Source organism: Microcaecilia unicolor, chromosome 7 (genome assembly GCF_901765095.1).
Source record: "Microcaecilia unicolor chromosome 7, aMicUni1.1, whole genome shotgun sequence".
NCBI lineage: Eukaryota > Metazoa > Chordata > Amphibia > Gymnophiona > Siphonopidae > Microcaecilia > Microcaecilia unicolor.
The window spans coordinates 239979837-240001243 of NC_044037.1; the positions used below are offsets into that span (position 1 = coordinate 239979837).

At 40.7% G+C, this 21407-nt stretch overlaps 2 protein-coding genes across 2 annotated transcripts in view; one reads left to right on the plus strand and one right to left on the minus strand.

Moving 5' to 3' along the window:
- DPP4 (dipeptidyl peptidase 4) overlaps nucleotides 1-16977 on the plus strand; it is a 187345-nt gene extending 170368 nt beyond the window's left edge. The window contains 5 exon segments of the mRNA XM_030209009.1: nucleotides 848-912; nucleotides 4935-5007; nucleotides 9761-9834; nucleotides 15048-15090; nucleotides 15093-16977. Of these exon segments, the coding sequence (XP_030064869.1) occupies nucleotides 848-912; nucleotides 4935-5007; nucleotides 9761-9834; nucleotides 15048-15090; nucleotides 15093-15145 (308 nt within the window). The 3' untranslated portion in view covers nucleotides 15146-16977.
- Nucleotides 16978-19009: 2032 nt separating this feature from the next.
- SLC4A10 (solute carrier family 4 member 10) overlaps nucleotides 19010-21407 on the minus strand; it is a 185401-nt gene continuing 183003 nt past the window's right edge. Inside the window, exon 21 of the mRNA XM_030209786.1 lies at nucleotides 19010-20612. The gene's annotated coding sequence lies outside the window, so the exon portion shown is untranslated. The remainder of the gene's footprint in view (nucleotides 20613-21407) is intronic.

Sequence of the window (21407 nt, forward strand, 5' to 3'; positions counted from 1 at the left end):
TTCATACTTCTGGTCACCGTATCTCAAAAGAGATTTAGTGGAATTAGAAAAGGTGCAAAGAAGTGCGACAAAAATGATAAAGGGGATGGGACGACTTCCCTATGAGGAAAGGCTAAAGCAGCTAGGGCTCTTCAGCTTGAAGAAAAGGCGACTGAGGGGAGATATGATAGAGGTCTATAAAATAATGAGTGGAGTGGAATGGGTACGTCTGTTTATGCTTTCCAAAAATACTGGGACTAGGGGGCATGTGTTGAAGCTACAATGTAGCAAATTTAAAACAAATCAGAGAAAATATTTCTTCACTCAAAGTGCAATTAAACTCTGGAATTCGTTGCCAGAAAATGTGGTAAAGGCAGTTAACTTAGCGGAGTTTAAAAAAGGTTTGGATGGCTTCCTAAAGAAAAAGTCCATAGACCATTATTAAATGGACTTGGGGGAAAATGCACTATTTCTCGGATAAGCAGTATAGAATGTTTTGTACTTTTTTGGGATCTTCCTACGTATTTGCGACCTGGATTAGCCACTGTTGGAAACAGGATGCTGGGCTTAATGAACCTTTGGTCTTTCCCAGTATGGCAATACTTATGTACTTATGAGATGCATACTCCCTCCTGCTCCGGGCACCATCATCAACATGGGTGGCACCCCGCCCTGTTTCCACACTGAAACCATTCGAGTATTTGCGGCAACTAATGCCATCGCTAATCGCCTTTAAGTTAGGTTTTGAGCATCGGCCAGCTGGTATCTTTCACAGTGTAATAAATGGACTCCTGAATGTAAAAATAGACCTAGTTCTTGGTCCATCTCAAGTATTATAATGCATATTATATATATCTTTTTCTAACAGATTCAATATACACAGAACGATATATGGGTCTCCCAACACCAGAAGATAATCTTGCAAATTATGAGGTAAAATAGGTAGTCTACCTTTTTAAGTTCTGGATTTGATTTATGTTTCAATGCTGTCTCCATTTTTTTCAATGTTGTGATTTGTAGTCATTATAGAGTCATGTTTCAAAGGGTGCAGATCCCTAACTTTGGGAGTCAGCCCCTTTATAAGCTAACAAGGCCCGAGTGTCCAAATTTAAGAGCCTAAAAATGGGTGATATTGGGGACAGAGTTAGATTGTTGATTTTCAGCACTAGGAACCTAACCTAGGTACCTAAATCTAGGTAAATGAATAGCAAGTCTAAATTTAGTACCCTATATTTTATGCTATTAAGTAGAATTTTCAGCCACATATTTAGGCCCTTAAGTTAGATTGAACAGCTACCCACATTTAAGGGGGAAGCTAGTAAGCTGCGGTAAAATATGGCATTTTATCACTATTTTACTGCAGCTTAGTTTACTGCGGGAGTCGCTCTCCTTTGGTAGCTCAGTACCATAGTTTAGTGACTCCTGCGACCTGCGGTAAACAAATAATGCAACTTCTTATCAAATTCACAAGCTGTGTTATTCTGCTGCTTGGGAGTATGAGGTCACCAATGTGATCTGATGTTCTTGAGAAGCCTTTCTTAAAGTGGCTTGAACTGAACAAATAGATTGTTCTAGGGGTCCTCTATCCTTTCTGTTGATGTCTCCCTGAAGATACCCCACCTTCCCAAGACCTCTTCCCTAAATAACACACTGCATATATGTATCCCAACTCCCCTCGTATGCACCCCTGGACTCTCCCCAGAGACCCTCATCCCCATTGTATGCCCTCTCTTCATCCTATCTCAGTCAGTCCCTGGTGGTCTAAGGGTCTAGGGCTGGAGCTTTCTCCAATCACTCCTGGCCCTGCTGGCACCAGGTTCATAATGGAGCTGGCAATCCCTAGCAGTAACCTTACAGTAGGGTTAAGCCACCATATAAGGACAAAGACCTTGATATAGCCATTTGACCTCAAATGGTAGTACCACAGAACTACTGCTAATGGTTCCTAGCATCATTTTGAACTCAGAGCTGACAGGAGCAATAGTGACTTCCCCTTTCTTCTATTGACAGACTCAAGCATGTCTTTATGGGGGACACAATCAGAACTGCCTAAGTGGGTCTCATTAGCAAGGGGATAGGTAGGGGATAGAGGGTGTAAGTAGTGACAGATTGTGCATGTGAAGTATGGGAATGTGGATGAGTGGGTGTTGTTGTGTATATCATTAGTACACTGTGTCCGTCTGTGGAGAGGTTTAGCTGTTTATCTGTGGGTGGGATATCAGGAGGTGGAGGGGCTACATGTGTGTGTAAGGGAACTATGGGTGTTTGTGTGTGTGTGACGTGTGTATATGTCTGGGCTGGGTTGTATCTGTGGGTGCAGGCATCAAAGTTTCCCTCTTCTCTGCATTCTTGCATTCAGTCCCTGTTGCTGCCATCCCATTGTACTCTCCCTTTTCTCTGCAATCCTCCAACTTACATTCTCTCCCCTTAAACTCTCTTCTTCCTTTTTCTCTAGCACACTATGCTGCACTCTTCCTATGCCCTTCTTGCTATCAAACAGATAAGTATCAATTTATGGACAATACAGAGAAAGATGGATCACTCTAAAAATTACTAAGTGATGCCCATAGTAAAGCTTTTCTTGACCCATAGGATTATTTAGTGGCAAGACTACCACTAACGGTTGACCAGCACCATTTTGAAGATAGGACTTTGAAAGGACAGTCGCAACTGGGGGTCATGCCTGCCTACTTACTAGAACTTGGAAAGCCATGGTACTTGCTGGAGGGAGGAGGAATTTGGGGATCAGGGGGTCTACAATCTATGGTTTGGGTGTCTTTCTTCTATGTCTGTGCAACGCTGCGTACGCCTTGTAGCGCTATAGAAATGCTAAATAATAGTAGTAGTAGTAGGGGGATGTTGAAGGGGCTCAGATCTATGGATTTATGGGTGAGGGGTGGCGATTCCTTGGTTTTATTTCACAGCCCGTATAAGAGTCCCATTCCCGCCCCCCCCCCCCCCCACCACCACCACCAGAGCATCAGGCCACAAGTTTGCATCTGATGCTCCATGGGAGGAAAGATAATGCCAGTTCAAAGCTGACATTATTGTTTTATAAATAAAGCAGCTTGTGAAGTTAAATATAAGCTATATTATTCGATTTGTATTCCAGTTTTATTCAGTTCACATTGCACTGTCAAAATGAAAGTTAAGGACAAATAACACATGATTTTGCCACTTAGTATGCATTGTTTGTGCAAAATGGTGCATTGTTCCCTTAGAACCATTCCCTTTAATGCATGGTAGCACTTGCAAATATGCTCTTTAGATGTCATATCAAAAACTTTGGAACAGTGGTAATCTAGACAAAAATGATATATCTGACAGCTGGGTCTTGAGATTCCTGGTTCCCCCTCTCACCACCCCCCCCCCCCCCAGCATTTGTTTGCTTGTACATGAGCTTTTCCCTTAGTGAAAATATCTGATAGATGTAGAATAACTTATTTGTATACTAGTAATGAAGGCCCGTTTCTGGCAGCAATGAAACGGGCGCTAGCAAGGTCCTCCGATGCCCGACATAGGCCCCGCCTATCCCGCGGACGTGCATGTCTTTCCCCCCTCCAAAATCGGCATCCCCCCTCTACTACCCTCCCCTCATCTTACTGGGGTCCCAGCCGCAGCGGCAGAACTGAAGGGCAAGGTAGTTTGGAGATTCTGCTGCCTTCCGTTGTGTTCGCTATGAGCTCTGTGCCCTGACTGTCTGGTCCCGCCCTCATTTCCTGCTGGGCAGATGGGGGCTAGTGATTTTGGAGGGGGGCGACCGTGCACATAGGGGGATGGGTGGGGCCTATGTCAGGGAGGGGAGGGCCGTTGCGTGGGTGGAGGCATGGCTGAGAGACAGATGGGAGTGGTTTGTCATTTTTGGAGGGGGGTGACGTGCTGGGGCATTTCTGAGAGTAAGACAGGGGGGGTTGGATTTTGGAGGGGGGGCAACGCGTAGGTAGTGTCGATGTTGCTTTGTTTACATTGTATGGGAATGACGGCTGCGTTGGGGAGTGGAAAGAGAGATGACAGAATGGGCTTCCTACCTTCGTGTACTTGTGTTCATTATGACCCGCCCTCGACGTCATAACGTTGTGACGTGAAGGCGGGGCACAGATAGATGGTTACTAAATGTGGTTACAGAGCTTCGAACTTACGAACTCTGAAGCCACAAAGTGAGCCTTAGAACGTTGAGGTTGCTTTTTATGTGCAGATGGGGCATGGCTGAGGGCGGGTCTATGAGTGAGGGTGATAGCCTAGCCTATGAACAGTACAGGAGTTCAGTGCTTCACTGCCAGGGAGTGAGCTTCAGAACGTTTGAGGGGGGATTTCAGCTTCAGAACGTTTGAGGGGTGATTTTATTTATATAGATATTACATGTTATATATATTGATTACTGTGATGTAGTCTGACTCTCCACAGTTCATAAACTTTGTGTGTTCCTAACTGGGCTGTGGTGCTCTGAGCCTTCAAAATGGCTCCTTGGGTTTTTACTAAATGTTTAACCTCTTAGCCTTCTTCCAGCTACATAAGAATTGCTTACAGTCCTCTGCCTGAGACCTGGTTCCTTCCAGAACTTATTTCAAATGCTTTCTTAACCCAGTCAGCAGATGTCACTGTTGAGCAATGACTGAAATGTCCTCCATCTTGAGAGCTATATATAACACGCTATTTAAATAAGGGATTTCATTATTATTAATTGACATATTTTTTGGTTGAACCTCTGTAATTATCTCAGTTACATTTTTAGGAGAAACGATAGATGTTCATTATTGTGCAGGAGGAAATGAAGCTAAATTAATCAAACAGGACTGCTTGCTCTTATATAAGGAGACAGGCTGCACATCTAAATGTTTGGTGGTTGGAAAGTAGCTCTCTAATTTGATGCATTGTACTTGACAAACTTGATAAAATGGAGAGAGAAAATCAGTTTTTGACAGATGATCTATTGAATTTTCACTTCTTAATTACAGAGTTCAACTGTCATGGCCAGAGCTAAAAATTTCAAGAAAGTTCAATACCTCCTCATTCATGGAACAGCAGATGGTGAGCTTCAGCTAATTAGACTTCAGTTTTGCAGACAGGTTTTCACTGTCACTGCTGACAAAACAAAAGTGTGACTGCCAAACGCTGTATTTGAGAAGATTTTTTTTCTACTAAAGCTTGCTCTTCTATCCTGTGAAAATATGTTAGATTTTAAATTATCTATGAGGGTCATTGTTCAAATTCATTAATAGTGATAAGAATTTCATGTCCCCAGATAAGTATTTAAACTCTGTGAAGTAAAATTGATGCCTGGTTCTTCATAATATGACATCAATTAATCAGTCTGTAATTTGTACACATTGAGTGATGCAGACACATGAAGTGGCAATTTTCAAATAACTTACATAGTTGCAGAATATGTGGGTATTTGTACCACATGTACCTCATAAGTAATTTTATTTTTTATTACTATTACTACTTATCTTTGCAACAGCACCATTAGCATCTGCAGTGCTGTACATACTAGACAGCAGTTGCTCATTAGAGTTTATAATCTAGTTAAGACACACCAACAAGGTAAACGGAGGCTTAGGCACATTTATCGTAGTATGCATAGAATCATCAAGATTATGATTAAAGAAGGAACCTCAACAAGTCAGGAATGTAAAATAGGAACATTTTCAGTTCATTTTGGGGTAAATTGTGGATTTGTAGAGATTAGGAATTACTATGTAGGAGCAGATGAGGAGCAAAATAGGGATTTGGGAAGAGCTGTTACTTGATCATAATAAGACTGAAGCTGAATTCTGGATAGATTATAGTGGGAATAGAAGTTCAGTGGAGACCCTCAGGGACACATTGCAGTAATCTATGCATGAGTTTTGAGACTCAATAAGGGTTTTGTTGATGTGTTCACAAACGAAAGGTTAAAAGTCGATGATGTTATAGAGAAAGGAATGACCAGGGTAATACTGAGCCCATGGCCATCAGTGTTTTTGTTAAATACAAGCCACCCTGTACAAAAATATGACCGTTTCTTAGAAAAGGTGTCTAAAGTCATCAGAAACAAAAAATGAGGTCTTAATGAATCAGTTAGAGCAAACAATTTGTATTACATGCTTTTATGTGAAAAAAATGAAAAAAAGTTACAAATGTACAAACATGTAACTTTTGCAGACTTTTTATGGACCTGTGGCATGAAAAAAAGTCTCCATTCTCAACATTTTGGATCCGTTACTTTAGTAATTTTTCCCCTGAGATGATCACAAATATCCTGATATTTTGCAGCAGGATCCAGATTGTGTCCTCCTAAATATCTGGATAGAGTGGGTGAGTTGCTTCCACCACTATCTGGATTGTTTATCCAGATGGTCCTTGGGAAATCGTTTTTGCTGACCTAATTCATCCGGATAAATAACTGGATAGTGGCCCTAAAAATTGCAACTGTCTGGATAAATTGCATCTCTGCTCCTAGACCATCTCAGCACTAAAGAAACTTATAAAGATATTCAGCAACACTATCCAGATCGAGTGGCTGACTATGGGGCTCATTTTCAAAAGAGAAAAGCGCCCAAAACATGGCATAAATCTACATTTGGATGCTATTCTCCCAAAAACGTCCAAACTGGTATTTTCTAAACCAAAATCACAAGGGGGCATGTCATGGGCATGTTAAGGGCGGGATCTGGGCGTTCCTAATACTTGGACATTTTTCAGACATAATGGAACAAAACAAAACCATCCAGGATTAAAATGAAGACGTTTTGAGCTAGGCCTGTTTTTATAATGAAAAAAGGCTCAAAAAGGTGCCCTAAATGACCAGATGACCACTGGAGGAAATTAGGGATGACCTCCCCTTACTCCACCAGTGGTCACTGACCCTGTCCCACCCCACCCCCAAAATGTGATTTAAAACATTACTTACCAGCCTCTATTCCTGCCTCAGATGATAGGTCCATTAGAGCAGCATGCAGGTCCTTGGAGTAGCCTAGTGGTGGGTGCAGTGTACTGTAGACAGGTGGACACAGGCCCATACCTCACCCTACTTGTTGTGATGGAAACTGAAACTTCCAAAACTCACCAGAAACCTACTGAACTCACATATAGGTGTCCCCTTAAACCATAAGGACTATGGTAGTGGTGTACACTTGTGGGTAGTGGGTTTTAGGTGGCCCAGCAGACAAGATAAGGGAGCAGTGGTGAGATGTGTACCTAGGTGCATTTAAGTCCACTGCAGTGCCCCCTAGGGTGCCGCATTGCTCTCCTGAGTGGCTAGTCTACTAAGAATGCTGGCTCCTCCTACATCCTAATTTCTTGATTTTGTGTATTTTTCACTTAGATGTTTTTTTTTTTTTTCAAAAATGGACCAAAAATATAAACACACAGAGCACAAAAGCATCTAGCAAATAGCCATTAAAAAAAAGACGTTTTTATGTTTTGAAAATGGCTATATTCCCCACTTGAATTTTGGAAGTTTTTAGCAAAATGCCCAAAGTTGGACTTAGATGTTATATCGAAAATGCCCCTCCATGTGTTGCAACAACATTTATCTGGGTAGCAGGGGCTGCTACATGGATACATGCTTTGAAATATTGGGCCCAACATGTTTAATCAGCATTTGGGTGTTTACAGAGTTAGGGAGTTGCAGGTTAAGTAATTAGGAGGATGAGAGTGTTGTCCACAGATAGGGAGAGGGAGAAAAGAGGAAGCTAGGTTTGGAAGGAAAGATAGGAAGTTCTGTTTTGGTCATGCCAAGGTAGCAATAGGACATTCAGGTGACAATGCCAGACAAAAAGGGCTGAACTTTGTGATTAGTGCACCAAGGGGATGAAAGTAAAGGGAAGAAGACCCAGGCACAAACTGTTAATGAGACAACAGTAAAGGTGAACTAAGAGATAAGAATAAAACTAGAACAGCATCCTTCTATCTTCCTTAAAAACTAGGCCTGATATTGAGTCCATGAGGTGCCCTTAAGAATACAAGATACATAAGAACTTATCTATACCTGTGCATCAAAACCTTCAGACATATTCGTCCACGTGACTTGTTCCTCATGGATCCACTTTTTTAGCGCATAATTTTCAAAGTCACTTATCATACCCAATATGTAAGAAAAAGATTTTAATTCATATAATCACCAAAGTTTCGGTCAAACAATAAGGCCTTCATCGGAATGGAAGGTTTTAGTATTTTACTAAAACTTTGAATTTATATGAGTTTAAGTCTTTCCTTTATATACTTGGTATGATGAGTGGCCTCTGTGCATTGACTTTTGCAGTAGTTTTTCTTTTCTTTTTTCTTTTTTGTAATATCCTGCTTTCTTGCCATAATCTCTTGCTGTGAATTAGTGGCATACCGGTTCCATTTGAAAATGAAAGTGTAACAGTCTCACAATGTACATTTCGCCATGTGGATAAATGTATCCATTTGGAGATATAGAGTAATTATCTTTATAAATACTGAATATAACCATCTGTGGTACAAGCCTTTAAGAAGATCTTAAGTCTCTTCCATCATGGGCTAGGAGCCGAGACAAACTACAGATTGTATTTCTATGCATACTTCCCCTTGCCCTCAGTAGCAGGCTTGCCAGTATGCCAGTAAGCCTAATGTTTACATCAAAGCTGTTCCTCTGTCATAGGGTTAATACACTTGTGCTTTTAAATATTGTGACAGGGATTCAGTTGCGAGCGAGTCATCTTTAGCATATTAGGTGACCCAAGTTGGAGCCATCAGAAGCCCAGCATTCCTAGCTGTGCAACTAAAGGGTCTTATGTTTTCAAGAGTTCACTAATGTATGCAAAATAGGAGGCAATCAATGATAAATCAAGCCCTTTTACAGGCAGAGCTTTGCAGTGGGAAGGGGAATCCTGGACAAGAAATGCCTCAAGGGGCCCCAGAGAGCAGTTGGGGGGAAGTAGGGAGGAGACTGAATGAGAGTTGGTTTGGATACCTGACTAAAAAACAGAACTGCGTACGTTTAATGAATGATGATAACAATTCAATATTGACTTTGCCTCACTAGTCAGCTACCACTAATACACTAGCGTTCAGTCATTCTCATGCAACAGTATGTCTACTGTTACATTAACTGATATGTGGTTGGATTTAAAGGGATTCCAGGGGCATCGTAAACCTATAGCTGCAGTTTGAATTCTTAGCACTGTCAAGAAAGTTAGGGGATGTAAAGAAAAACAAAAGTTGAAAAATTACATTTAATTCAAGAAATGAATTAAATGTAATTTTTCAAGTTTTGTTTTTTCCTTGTGATAACAGCTGTTTACTGATGGAAAAAATCCACTGAAAATTGCCCCCCCCCCCCCCCAATTGAGAGTAAAGGTTTGCTTTGGTCGCAACATGTGTCTTTTTACCAGTGGTCAAATGTGTGTATTTAAACTGGGGCAGGGGGAACGCACATGAGGATTTCATTTTAAAGCCACATGTATACATTCCTACGGTCATATTTGCACCTGCTTTGAAGTTACCTGCTAAGATTTAAGTCCCAGTCCTGTGTCCAGTCACATTTTCAAAGAAATGCATAGCATGGGGTCCCTCTTCGTCCAATGGTTAACTTGTCAGAATAAAACCTCATGCAGTGCTAAAGTGAGACCACACTGTTGTGAATTAGTGTTGTGCTATGCCCATGTGATACAATACTTTAATACGGTTCACCATGTCCATCGACTCTTTAGATTGTAGAGTCTCGTCTAATGTAAGTTATATTAGCATTTCTATAGAACCATGCTTTTTGTTCTTGAGAAAGTTGTACATCTGATACATCTTTCATTCTTTGTTTTTTTATGTTGTTTTTCAGACAATGTTCACTTTCAGCAGGCTGCTCAAATCTCTAAAGCTCTTGTAGATGCAGAGGTGGATTTTGACACAATGGTATGGTATCATTAGGTAGCTGACAAAAGCATCAGCTCCAAGTTCTAAAAATAAGATTTTCTCTCTAAGTGTGTACTTACCTATTTCATTTTTCAATACATAGGACCAGTTCTACCATCTAACAAAACTCTGCCAGAAACACAGATTTGCCAATTCATTTCAAGTAATGTATAGAGTGAACCCATACAAAGTGAAAACAGTGCACATTTCACTGTAACATTCAAAACTATGGGGCTTTTTTTTTACTAAGCCACGTAGGCGCATACACATGTCCTACACACGTCAATTGTGAACTACTGCCCGGCTACCGTGTGGCCTGGGCGGTCATTTCATTTTTTATTCACATCTGCTACGCGCGCCGAAAAATTTTCCATCACATGGAATCAGGTGATAATCGGCATTGTACACGCGTTGACGATTACTGCCCGGTTAACACGTAAGTCAGTGGGTGGCAGTAAAATCTCAGGCCCAAAATGGATGTGCGTCAATTTTCATTTTGCCGCACATCCATTTTGACCAAAAAAAAAAGGACTTTTTTGCAAGTGCGCTGAAAATTGGACCTGCAAGCATCTAATTCACGTCTACACCAGCACAGGCCATTTTCCATTGCACCTTAGTGAAAGGACCCCAATATTTACTATCTGCATCTTTGTGAGCACTGTAATGCAACAGTTACTCTCCTAAATAAAAGGAGGGAAAAGAGCTCAGTCTTTGTGGGTAAACATTCTCTGAGAGCTCAAAAGTTGCTTCCAAACTGAAGGATTCCTACTCCCTTGCCTATGATTAAATCATAAGTTTAACAAAATCTTCTTAAGTCTTTTAGCAATTTTCTTCTTCAAAAATAGTTCCTCCAGTATGTCTGTATTTCATAATGTGTGACAAAGAAAACTTCTCATATTTTCCCATTTTTGTGAAGAACATTAACTTTAGGGAAAAAAGAAAATATTTATTTAAATTTCTTATATAGCCCCTGCAAGCCCAAAAGATATCAGAAGTGGTGTACATTCAGGTTCGATGGGCACTTTTTCTGTTCTGGGATGGTTCACAGTCTGAATGTGTACCTGAAGCAATGGAAGATAAGGGATCCTTCTACTAAGGTGTGCTAATGCCATGCAGCCCATAGGAATATCGGACTAAATTCTACAAATGGTGCCCACCTTTGGGCACCTGATTAAAGATTAGCACTGTTATTCGATAAATGGCACTCAGAGGTGGGTGCTGTTTATAGAATAACATTTGGGGTGGATTCTACATATGACGCCTAAAAAACTGCATGGAAAACAGTGCAACTAAGTGTATTCTATAAGTGGCATCTAGATTTAGGCACAGTATATAGAAATTAGTATATTAGTTGATATTAGTTGATATATTGGCGCCTAAAACTAGGTGTGTCCATTTACACCAATGAAACAATGAAATATGGCATAAATCCTGGCATGTAGATTTAGGCACAGAGGGCCACATTTATAACCTATGACATGCAAAATTTCAGAACGCCTATAACCACACCTCTTTTTATGCATTAGAATTTAGGTGCAGTGCATTATAGAATATGCTTAGGGAGTTGTGCGCTTAAATTCTGTTTTTTGCCAATTAGTGCTCAATGTTGCTTGTTAAGAGCTGTTTTCAATGCTAATTAGCTTATTAAGCCAATTAAGTTATACACATTGTTATAGAATCCGCCTGGATTGCAGCGCAGATCTCTAGGCATGCTATATAGATTCTGGGGGTTGGTGCTGGGATCCGAGCCTAATTTTGAGCACAAGGATGCACGCCAACTGAAATCTGGTATAAATCCTCGCACCTATATTAGGTGTGGATCTCCCTTATTCTGTTATACTGTGCTCAAATTCCAGGAACTCCCCTGATCCATCCATGCCTCTCAGACAGCTGTGCTTCCTTTTCTGATCTGTGAATAAAATTTATGCGCATATCCTGATGCCTAAAGATGCACATGTAAATTTAAATTAACGCCAATTAGCACCATATTATCAGTGCTAATTGGCTCATTTGTCAATTAAACTGTGCTCCTAAATTTGCACACATAATTTTGAGTGCCATATATAGAATTAAGGTGATAATGGGCTGCATAGCTTTTACCATGCGCTAAATCTGTTAGCGTGCCTTAGTGAAAGGACCCCTAAGTAAGATGACAAGGAGCTGCGGCTGGGGCTAACCCATTACTCTAACTGTTAGGCTATTTCTTCACTGTATATCCATTTGAATACTCAAAAGAGTAGAGATAATGAGGGTCATTTTTCTAACACAGCACCATCATAGGCAGTATTTATAAAGACAAGAAGGCACCCACTTGTCTTTATAAAATGCTAGCTTGTGCAGCAGAGAATGCAATAACCATGACCACTGGTGTAAATGTAGGTATTTCTTAATATATGTATGTATGTGCCAACTTCATCCCAGTGCACAACCACGATCAAGGCATTCCCCATCATGTTATGGTGCATTCTTTTATGCCAGACTCTATTTAATAAGAGGTCATTTATGCATGTATGTGCAGGGCTGCCGAGAGGGGGGGGGGGGCAAAATTCCCCGGGCCCGGCCTCCAAGAGGGGGCCTGGCGCAAGGGTCTCTCTCTCTCTCTTTCTCCTGCTCCTGACTGTCCCCGAGTGATTGGGTCCCGACAGGAGCAGGAGAGAGAAAACTCCAGCGCTGGGCCTCCCTCCAGCGCTGCTATTTGCTCGCGTCTTCCGTCTTTCCGAGCAGCTGCTTTTCCCCCTCAGGCGCATGCTCAGTTTTGAACCTGAGCATGTGAGATGAGAGAAAAAAGCAGGGGCAGGCATGGAGTAAAGAGCAGTGCTGGATTCCCCGCCAGCCCCAAGGTACCTCAGTTGTGGCAGTGGCAATCCTGGGGGGAGGGGGTGGGAGCGGCGATAATCGGGGGGGGGGGGGGGGCGCAGCGGCCCTGACCTGTGCCCGGCTCAGGCTCTCAGCGGCCCTGTGTATGTGACCACGTACAAACAGCAGTGACTTCATAAACTTAGTAGGAATGACTTTATAAACGTATAGTTGCTTTGATTTGCCAATTCAGCCATTTCAGACAAATAGCTTATGAAACATGAATAACAGATGGAGAACAAACACTGGCACACAGTCTTTTCAAACAGTATAGGAGTTATATAATCCTGAAATTACCATCTGGTGAACACTAACATCTCTTTCAGGTCTTTTCTAGCTTTAAGACCTCGACTATTCTTTTATGCCAAATTTCTGCACCACTAGCATTTGTCACTGGTTCTTGCACTATGTGGTGGAGCTGCGTTTGCCAGTATTCTCATTCCATATCGTTTTAATGGTCAGGTGACTCCACTCACCATGAAGGCAGATTTCCTCGGGGGCTTACACACATAAGCGCTCTTATAGAGTACTAGTGTAAATCAGCACTGGTCACCTAAATCTAGGTGTGCATGTTTGTCAGGTCTATGGTTGGCATACACGGATGAACCTAAATGTGCATTTATGCATGTAACTTATAATAATCTGTAAGCAGCCTGTGTAAATGTCGGCCATAGCAATGACACACCCATAACCCTTCCCTATGCACCGCCTCACAATTACACACTAAGATATCTGAGCATGTAATTACAGAATAGCAGTTAGGTACATAAGTGTACACTTATATGCATAAATGGCAGACATGAGTTTTAGTGCACAAATTGAGCTTAAATGCAGGTGACCTGTCAGAGAATGAGATGGTATGGGTCTCATTTACTAAAATGTGTTAGCCAGGTAGGGCTAGATTCTATACATGGTGCCTAAAAAAATTGTCACTGAAAAAGTGTTATTTTATTGACTGCAATTAAAGGGGCCCTTTTACTGAGGCATGCCGAAAAATGGCCTGTGCTGGTGTAGGTGCATGTATTGCACATGCGCAGGTCCATTTTTCAGCGAGCCTGCAAAAAAGGGCTTTTTTGCCAAAAATGGTCATGTGGCAAAATAAAAATCAGCGCACATCCATTTTGGGCCTGGTAAGGTCTCACACATAACATAGTAACATAGTAGATGACGGCAGAAAAAGACCTGCACGGTCCATCCAGTCTGCCCAACAAGATAAACTCATATGTGCTACTTTTGTGTATACCTTACCTTGATTTGTATCTGTCATTTGCAGGGCACAGACCGTAGAAGTCTGCCCAGCACTAGCCCCGCCTCCCACCACCAGCTCCGCGTTAATCGGGCAGTAATCATCAGCATTCGTACACTGCCGTATACCACCCGGTTAGCACCACGTGGTAGAAAATAGAAATTATTTTCTGCCACACGTTTTGGACATGCATCAAAATTTAGAATTAGCACCGGGCCATGCGGTAGTTTCTAATTTGACGCACATTGTATGTGTGTAGGTGCCTACACATCTAATTAAAAGGGCCGCAAAGTTAGGCATGGTTTTATAGAATAGCGCTTACGAAAAGTGGTGCAACTAAATTTATGCATGTAGACCCAATCGCGTGTGTAATTGAAAACCACACCCCCGATACACCCCAAAGTGCAATTTCCGTGCCCTTTTTTGGGCCGCATGTAAAATCTAGACACAGAACACATTCCTAAATTATGCACATAGATGCTAATTAAATCTAATTAGTGACAATCATGGTTTGTTAAAAAGCAAATTATTGGCACTAATTGGCTCATTATTCAATTACATTACACACAAAAATTGGGCGTGTGCCCAAATTTGCACGTACAATTTGTGGTGACTTTTATAAAATTAGGAGAGGTTAATGTGGTCCGTATTTGCAAATATGAAAATGAATCCAGAATGAAGCACTTTAGCGATCCCCTTTTGCAAGTCATTTTTTTTCGATCATAGAATTCCAGTGAATTATAGAAAAACAACACCTGAAAAATATAACTTGCAGCACTACGAAAAATACAATTGCTAACTGCTGAAACGTTTGGACTTCATAACACTATTCTTATGGATAAAAGCAGCACTTATTTTAACAAGAAATATATTAATTAGCACCTATGACTGATGATCTGTAGCCACCAAGCAGGTATCTTGTTTTGTTTATTATTAACGTTTTGATGATCAAATATTTAATAGGGTGGACAATGCAGAAGTTTTGTTGAAATGTATTTCACTGCAGCAGGATTTAAAAGACATCGTAGAGACAGCAGCATAGATACTGCCATTACTGTACTGAATTACATAGCTGGATTGCAAGTGGTATTCATGTTGACATTCTTTTCAGTGGTACACGGACAAGGACCATGCGATTGGAGGCCTGGCAAACAATATATCTACATTCACATGAGCCATTTCATCAAGCAGTGTTTCTCCCTCTCCTAAAAGAATGTATAATCTTCCACAAGATTGATTATGCTGTAGTAAGCCACTTTTTGGGATAAATGATACCCTATAATACAACCATTCACTGTGAGATTAGAAAATTATGTTTTTTCTGACAATGAAACTAAATTAAGAAACCAAAGAACCTTTTGACCACTGAGGTTATTAACTATAAACCATTGGGTGATAGAATATTTGTATATACAGTGTGTTTGCTAAGAGCCAGTACTTCAATGTGGATTCATGTGTGTTGTAACCTCCATCTCTGTTTACAAATGTGTTCTTTGTCATTATAGTGTGAGGGGTATAAAACCACTATTTTTCTAAAATAGCAGCAATAATAAAAAGTGGACTTTTCATTCAGTGATTAGTGTGACTAATTTAAGGACTGACTACCAGGGCAAGAATTAGCATATCCAAAGGGCCCCTCCTAAATTCTTGGGTCCTAGGCATGTGCCCAGTTTACCTACACCTTAATCCTGTACTGAAACACCTCATTATTATGTAAATCAAATAGTGCAAACTGTATTATCTTGGATAGATAACACCAGCTAAAAGATGGCATTATATTTCCTGGCCATGAGCTTAAGGCCGCAAGCCATGGACTAATTTTCTCTGGCTACTTCTAAAGGGACCAGCACACGAGCATATCACATACCCCAAAAGGTAGCTAGGTTGTGACACCAAGGGGAGCGGAGAAGCAGACTGTGTAGGAGTGTGTGCGTACTACATAGGTGTGTCAGACTGCTGAAAAATAGGTGTTGGCACTGTTGGAAGTCTGTTTGGGGGAGCGGCCGCTTCCCCCTGACACCCTGCCTAGCTACGCCTCTGATATACCCCCTTCCTAATGTCCACCAGCACATACCCTTCTCCCAAAGCCCCCCTTTTGTCCAGAATCCCCATACCTCCTGTAGGCCCACCAGGCCTAGTATGTGAAATTCCTAGTGGGGCTGGGGCAGCAATGATCATCCTCAAAGAGGTAACCTTTCCAGACAGCTCTTTCGCAATATCATTGTGAAGGTGAAAGGGGATAGACTCAGGAGTATTCTAAGGAAATACTTCTTCACTGAAAGGGTGGAGGGTGCACAAAATGGCCTCCATGTGGAGGTGGTGGAGACAAGACTGTATCTGAATTCAAGACAGCATGGGACAAGTATATAGAGGTAGAGATAATAGATGGCATGGATGGGCAGACTGGATAGTGTACAAAAAAAAAAAAAAGAAAGTAGGGGGTAGACCAACGTATACCCAAACAGTAGGTTTATTAAAAAACAATTTCAAAGACTCAATGCAGTCCTGTGTTCGGTGCTAACCACGCCTGCTTCAGGAGTCAAACAAGGTATTCAGCCACTGATGATAACACCACATAAACTGTCAAGAGAATCCAAAGTTCAGTGTCAAATAATAATGCAATAAAAACTTGCACATACGAAGCCAAATGAGTGCCAGTTTATGTGTTGTTATCATTGGTTGATTACCTTGTTGACTCCTGAAGCAGGTGCATTTAGCGCTGAACGCAGGACTGCATTGAGTCTTTGAAATTGTTTTTTAATTAACCTACTGTTTAGATATACATTTGGTCTACCCCCTACTTCTTTTTTTTTTTTTTGTACATTGTGTGGTTTGCAGTTAGGGGGACACTTCTATTTGGTTTTTTGGGGGGCCAGACTGGATAAGCCATATGGTCTTTATCTGTCGTCATTTTCTATGTTCTATGTAAGAGCCCTTTTGTGCAAGTAAAACATGTATTGCATATGCAAATACCCTACTGTGTAACACTGTATATTATGTAACGTTGTATACTGCAAAAAATAAACTACACAATACTTTTAGCTAGGATAAATATTTATTTTCACACCAGTTCTGTGAAAAACACAATAATCTATTCACATGTACACATTACTTAAAACTTCTGTAATAAATTACATCCAAGAAATTAGTCATTTTCATGAGGAATATGAAATTAGAAGTAAATAAAATATAAGACTACAATTGTATTATATTCTCTGTTGGGATTAATATAAGGATGCCATTAAATTCACAAAGACAAACTGGCAGTAAAAAATAATACTCAGAAATACGTAACAGAAATATACCATCAAACATTTTAACAACTGCTGCTTAATAGTTTATACAAGGAACTTAATGTATTTAAATCAACTTAATTTATACCAAATTTATAAAATATATTAAAATATTGGGAGTCTGCTGCCACAGCTGCATTGCTGCTATACTTGTAATTTAGAGATGCAGTTACTAAGGTACGATAAAACGTTTTACTGCACCTTAATTTGCCGGAGTCACTAATCTGTGGTACCTCAGTACCGCAGGTTAGCGAGTCCTGCCGTACGTGAATAAAGCAACTTGCAATCAACCCCGCAAGCTGTGCTACTCCACAGCAGGCTGCCTACCTGTGGTCCAATGCTCCCAGGCAGCTTTCTTAAAATGAGCTGAAGCATTTTGGGAAGGCTTAGGGTTGCATTTGTTGGGGAGATTGTTAAGGAGGCTTTCTTTTCTCTCCTCATTTGTGAGTAGGGGAGAGTCGGAAGAGACAGAACTCTCCCATTCTTGGTATAACCGATTTGCTATATCTGGTGGAATTCTCTAGGGGATAGAGGTTGTTATTGATTGCGGTATCCTGGGACTGTGCATAAGGGTGGGAAGGGAGGGAGGTGGGGGAAAACTGAGAAAAACTTGATGATGGGCTATATGGTATTGTACTATAATTTCTTGTTTATGTATTCTCCTATTGTTTTTTTTTGACTGTTGCTGTTACTAACTTCTCATCAATTAAAAAAAATATATTCAATTTAAAAGACCCCACGCTCCCAGGCCTACCTGTTAAGAGTCCCTGGTGGTCTAGGGTTTCCAGGATTGCAGCGACGCTCAGTCGCTCCTTCCTCTGCTAGCACTTGGTTCAAAATGGTGCCAGTAACCCCTAGTGGTAGCCTTACGTTACTACTGCTAGAGGTCAAGCTGCCATAAAAGAAGAGCATCTCGGGGGGGGGGGGGGGGGGGGGGGGGGTTGAATCTCTGTGTTATTCAATTTACATAATGATGAGGTGTTTTTTTCATGCATTTGCATGCTTTACATCTCATAATTATGTTTTCTGTGGTGACTGAAAACTAACGTGTTATGCTAATACAACCCACAATATTGTTTAATGCACATTAAAAGGCAAATATGCATTATTGCCTTAGCATACCTTAGTAACTACCACCCTTAATATTGAACAAAATGGATTAAACAAAACTTTTCAATTCCTAATATAACATTTTTTTTGCTACAAAATAAATCCTTTCCATGACCTATGAAATGTAGCACCCTAAAAAAAAAAGAGACTTCTGATGAATATGATAGTTCTAACAAGGGGTTAATATATTGATATGGTCACTGGCAACAGAATGCCATTTTATCTCATTCAGTGGAAGTTTTTAAGGGGCCCTTTTACTAAGCAGCGGTAAGCCGACCACAGGCTTGCTGCATGGCAATATGGAACTACTGCTGGCCCAACGTAGGTGCTGGCAGTAGTTCCAACCCAAGTGCTTAGCATTTCTGGCACCGGCGCCCCTCCCAAAATGGCCATGTGGCAAGTTCAAACTTACCGCACTGCCATTTCATTTTTGGCCATTTTTTTCCGCTGCGGTAAAAGGGGCCCTAGCTTGCAGCAAAAATGGCCACCGCTGCAAACGCAGGGCCTCTTGTACTGTAGCTAAGTAAAAGGGCCTCTAAATGAAATGCCAACCTGCAACGATCCAGTGCAAAACTCATGGTTTCTCATGCTACCTTCAACAGTGGGGGAAATGGCAGCTGCCACCTGCAACTGTGACTTTGTCCATGTTTTACCAAATAAGACCCAATTCCATTTGCAGTATCTGGGTTGGCGTGCATTACCAGACAGTGAGGATTTATGTACCAGAAAAGACCTCATCAGACAGTATAATTGATTGATGTAGGCATTTTACGGCATGCAAATCTCATCTGCCAGTACAATCCATAGCAGCCCTGTTTCTTTGCATTGAGCCCTTGGTTAATGAAACAACTTGGCATCGCTGCTTTGCCCGGCAGGTCTGTAGGCTTGGGCTGTGTCAGAGCTTGGAATATTGATGTTTCTACATTCCACTCCAGGTGCTGCATGCAGTGACTTGGATATTTTGAATTCTGCAGGAGTCACCATCATGAGTTTAGATTTATGGGACACAGCAGGAGAAGGATCCAGCAGCTCTGTACTATGACAAATCCCAAAACAATTCCTGGCTACATATGCAATTCTTTGGGCCTCATTCATGAGGATGCTCTTCCACTCACTTTCTGGGAAAATAAAATCCCTATCTATCAAGGCTTAGATATTTAGCTTTGCAATTCTCTATCACATGTAATAATGACATATCTAAATGAAATTTTAGCTCATCTTTTCACCCACAGTAATGGTGGAGTACATATTCCATAATTACTGCAAAATAATGGCTTGTAGGTTTTAGTTTTATTGGTCTCATTTTAATGGGCTGGTGAAAAGATTTTTTAACAGTGAGAACTGCAGAATGATGACAGGAAATCTTTTAAATGTTTTTAAATTTCACATAATAAATGTGGAGGTTTGTTAAATAATTTGAAAAAATAGTCATTAGCTAGATGGTAAAAATAACTAAATTTATAATAATAGATAAAACAGAAAAAATAATGTTAGTGCCCAAAATAATGTAGCTATTAAAAATATGCACATGCTCCTAGTCTCTAAAACACTCTGGACATTACTCCATGAAATCACTCTTTGCATTTTAGCAAAGCCTTGATCTGTTTATTACTGCAGGTGATTTTTAACTAGGTTTAAATCATTTGTATGTCTTTTTATAGGTGATATATACTCAAATGTCACATAAATTTAAATATTAACTGCTATGCATCAAATACAGAATAAATCAAGAAAAAAATCTACTTACAAGAAGTATTTAAAGTATCTCAAAAGAATGGCATTTTTGGTTTTTGTGCAGTAGCTCACTACAACTGGTAAGAAAAAGAAATCACTTAGGACTGGGTTTTCAAAATGAAACTATTCAGCATGAGTACAAAGATAAAACAGTAAAATGCTAAACTACCAAAAGATCTTTTTTGATTTTGATGGTGGCTTTGCTTTTGTAGATTGTCAGCAGTTCCATGTTGACCTATAGCCAACCCCTGTGTTTAAGAAGATTCTGCAACAGCAAAGCGTCCAATGCTGCTGGTTACACTGATATTTAAAATAAAGGAACGGAAGAAATATTGTATCATTAATATAATTCAGAATGTTTGCATTTCAGATTGATGGTATAATTTACATCAGGCGATCAAACTGTTTCTGGTGATGACTGTGCATGGACGACTTCTTGTTGACTTGTAAAAATACAGTTTGTTGCAGAACAAGTTAGAGACATCTCTCTGTCGACACCCTTCCCTGAGGCTGCTGTCTTCTCGATTCTGTTTTCAAAGCTACAAGAAAAACAACAACACATGTAGGCACAATGGTGTAGTTACCCAGCTGCATCTGTCTTCTTGGTGCATTGGTGTGCAATGTTCCATTTTATATTTATTAGTCATGCTGTATGGGCTAAGCTGGAAAAGCAGAAGCAAAATTAAAAAGCTCTGTAGTTAGAGGTTTTATAACTTATTTGGCAAGCAAGCAAGTTCTCAGATGTACAAATTGGCAAGCATGAAAGCAAAGAAATTAGCAAATTAATATTGCACCATATACCAGTTGGCTCTAAACATAGGGTTATGTGACAGTTCTGACATTTTTTAAAAAAGGCATAAACAAGAAATCACAGTAGATATCAGGAAACCTACTTTTGCATCCTACAGTGGTGTTTGCATTTAATATCCCTAACCACTCAATTTGCCAGGAATAGTATTGCTAGTTAGTGAGCAGAACTACAACAGCTCGGTGGACATTGTTGCACAGTGGTATTGCTTGCCTGAGCCATATGCCTCATTCTAAGCCCAGACAGAATGGTTTTCAAAACGAGGGAGCCTGGGCTAGCCCAATGGTTTATGCTGTAACTTTATATACTCCAGGTTTGGATCCTCTACCTCTGTTAGGCTTATACCATGAATGTAGCGCATTCAGAAGGAGGGAAGGAGGGAAGATGGCTGCCATTAATGTGGTAGCCTTTTGCCAGCCAACCAGTAGTGCTAGGCGTGAACTTCAAGGAGGTGCACTGAGGGGTCATCGAGAGTTCATTGTGCCTTCTGTTTATACTGTCACTGTGAACATAGTAACATAATAGA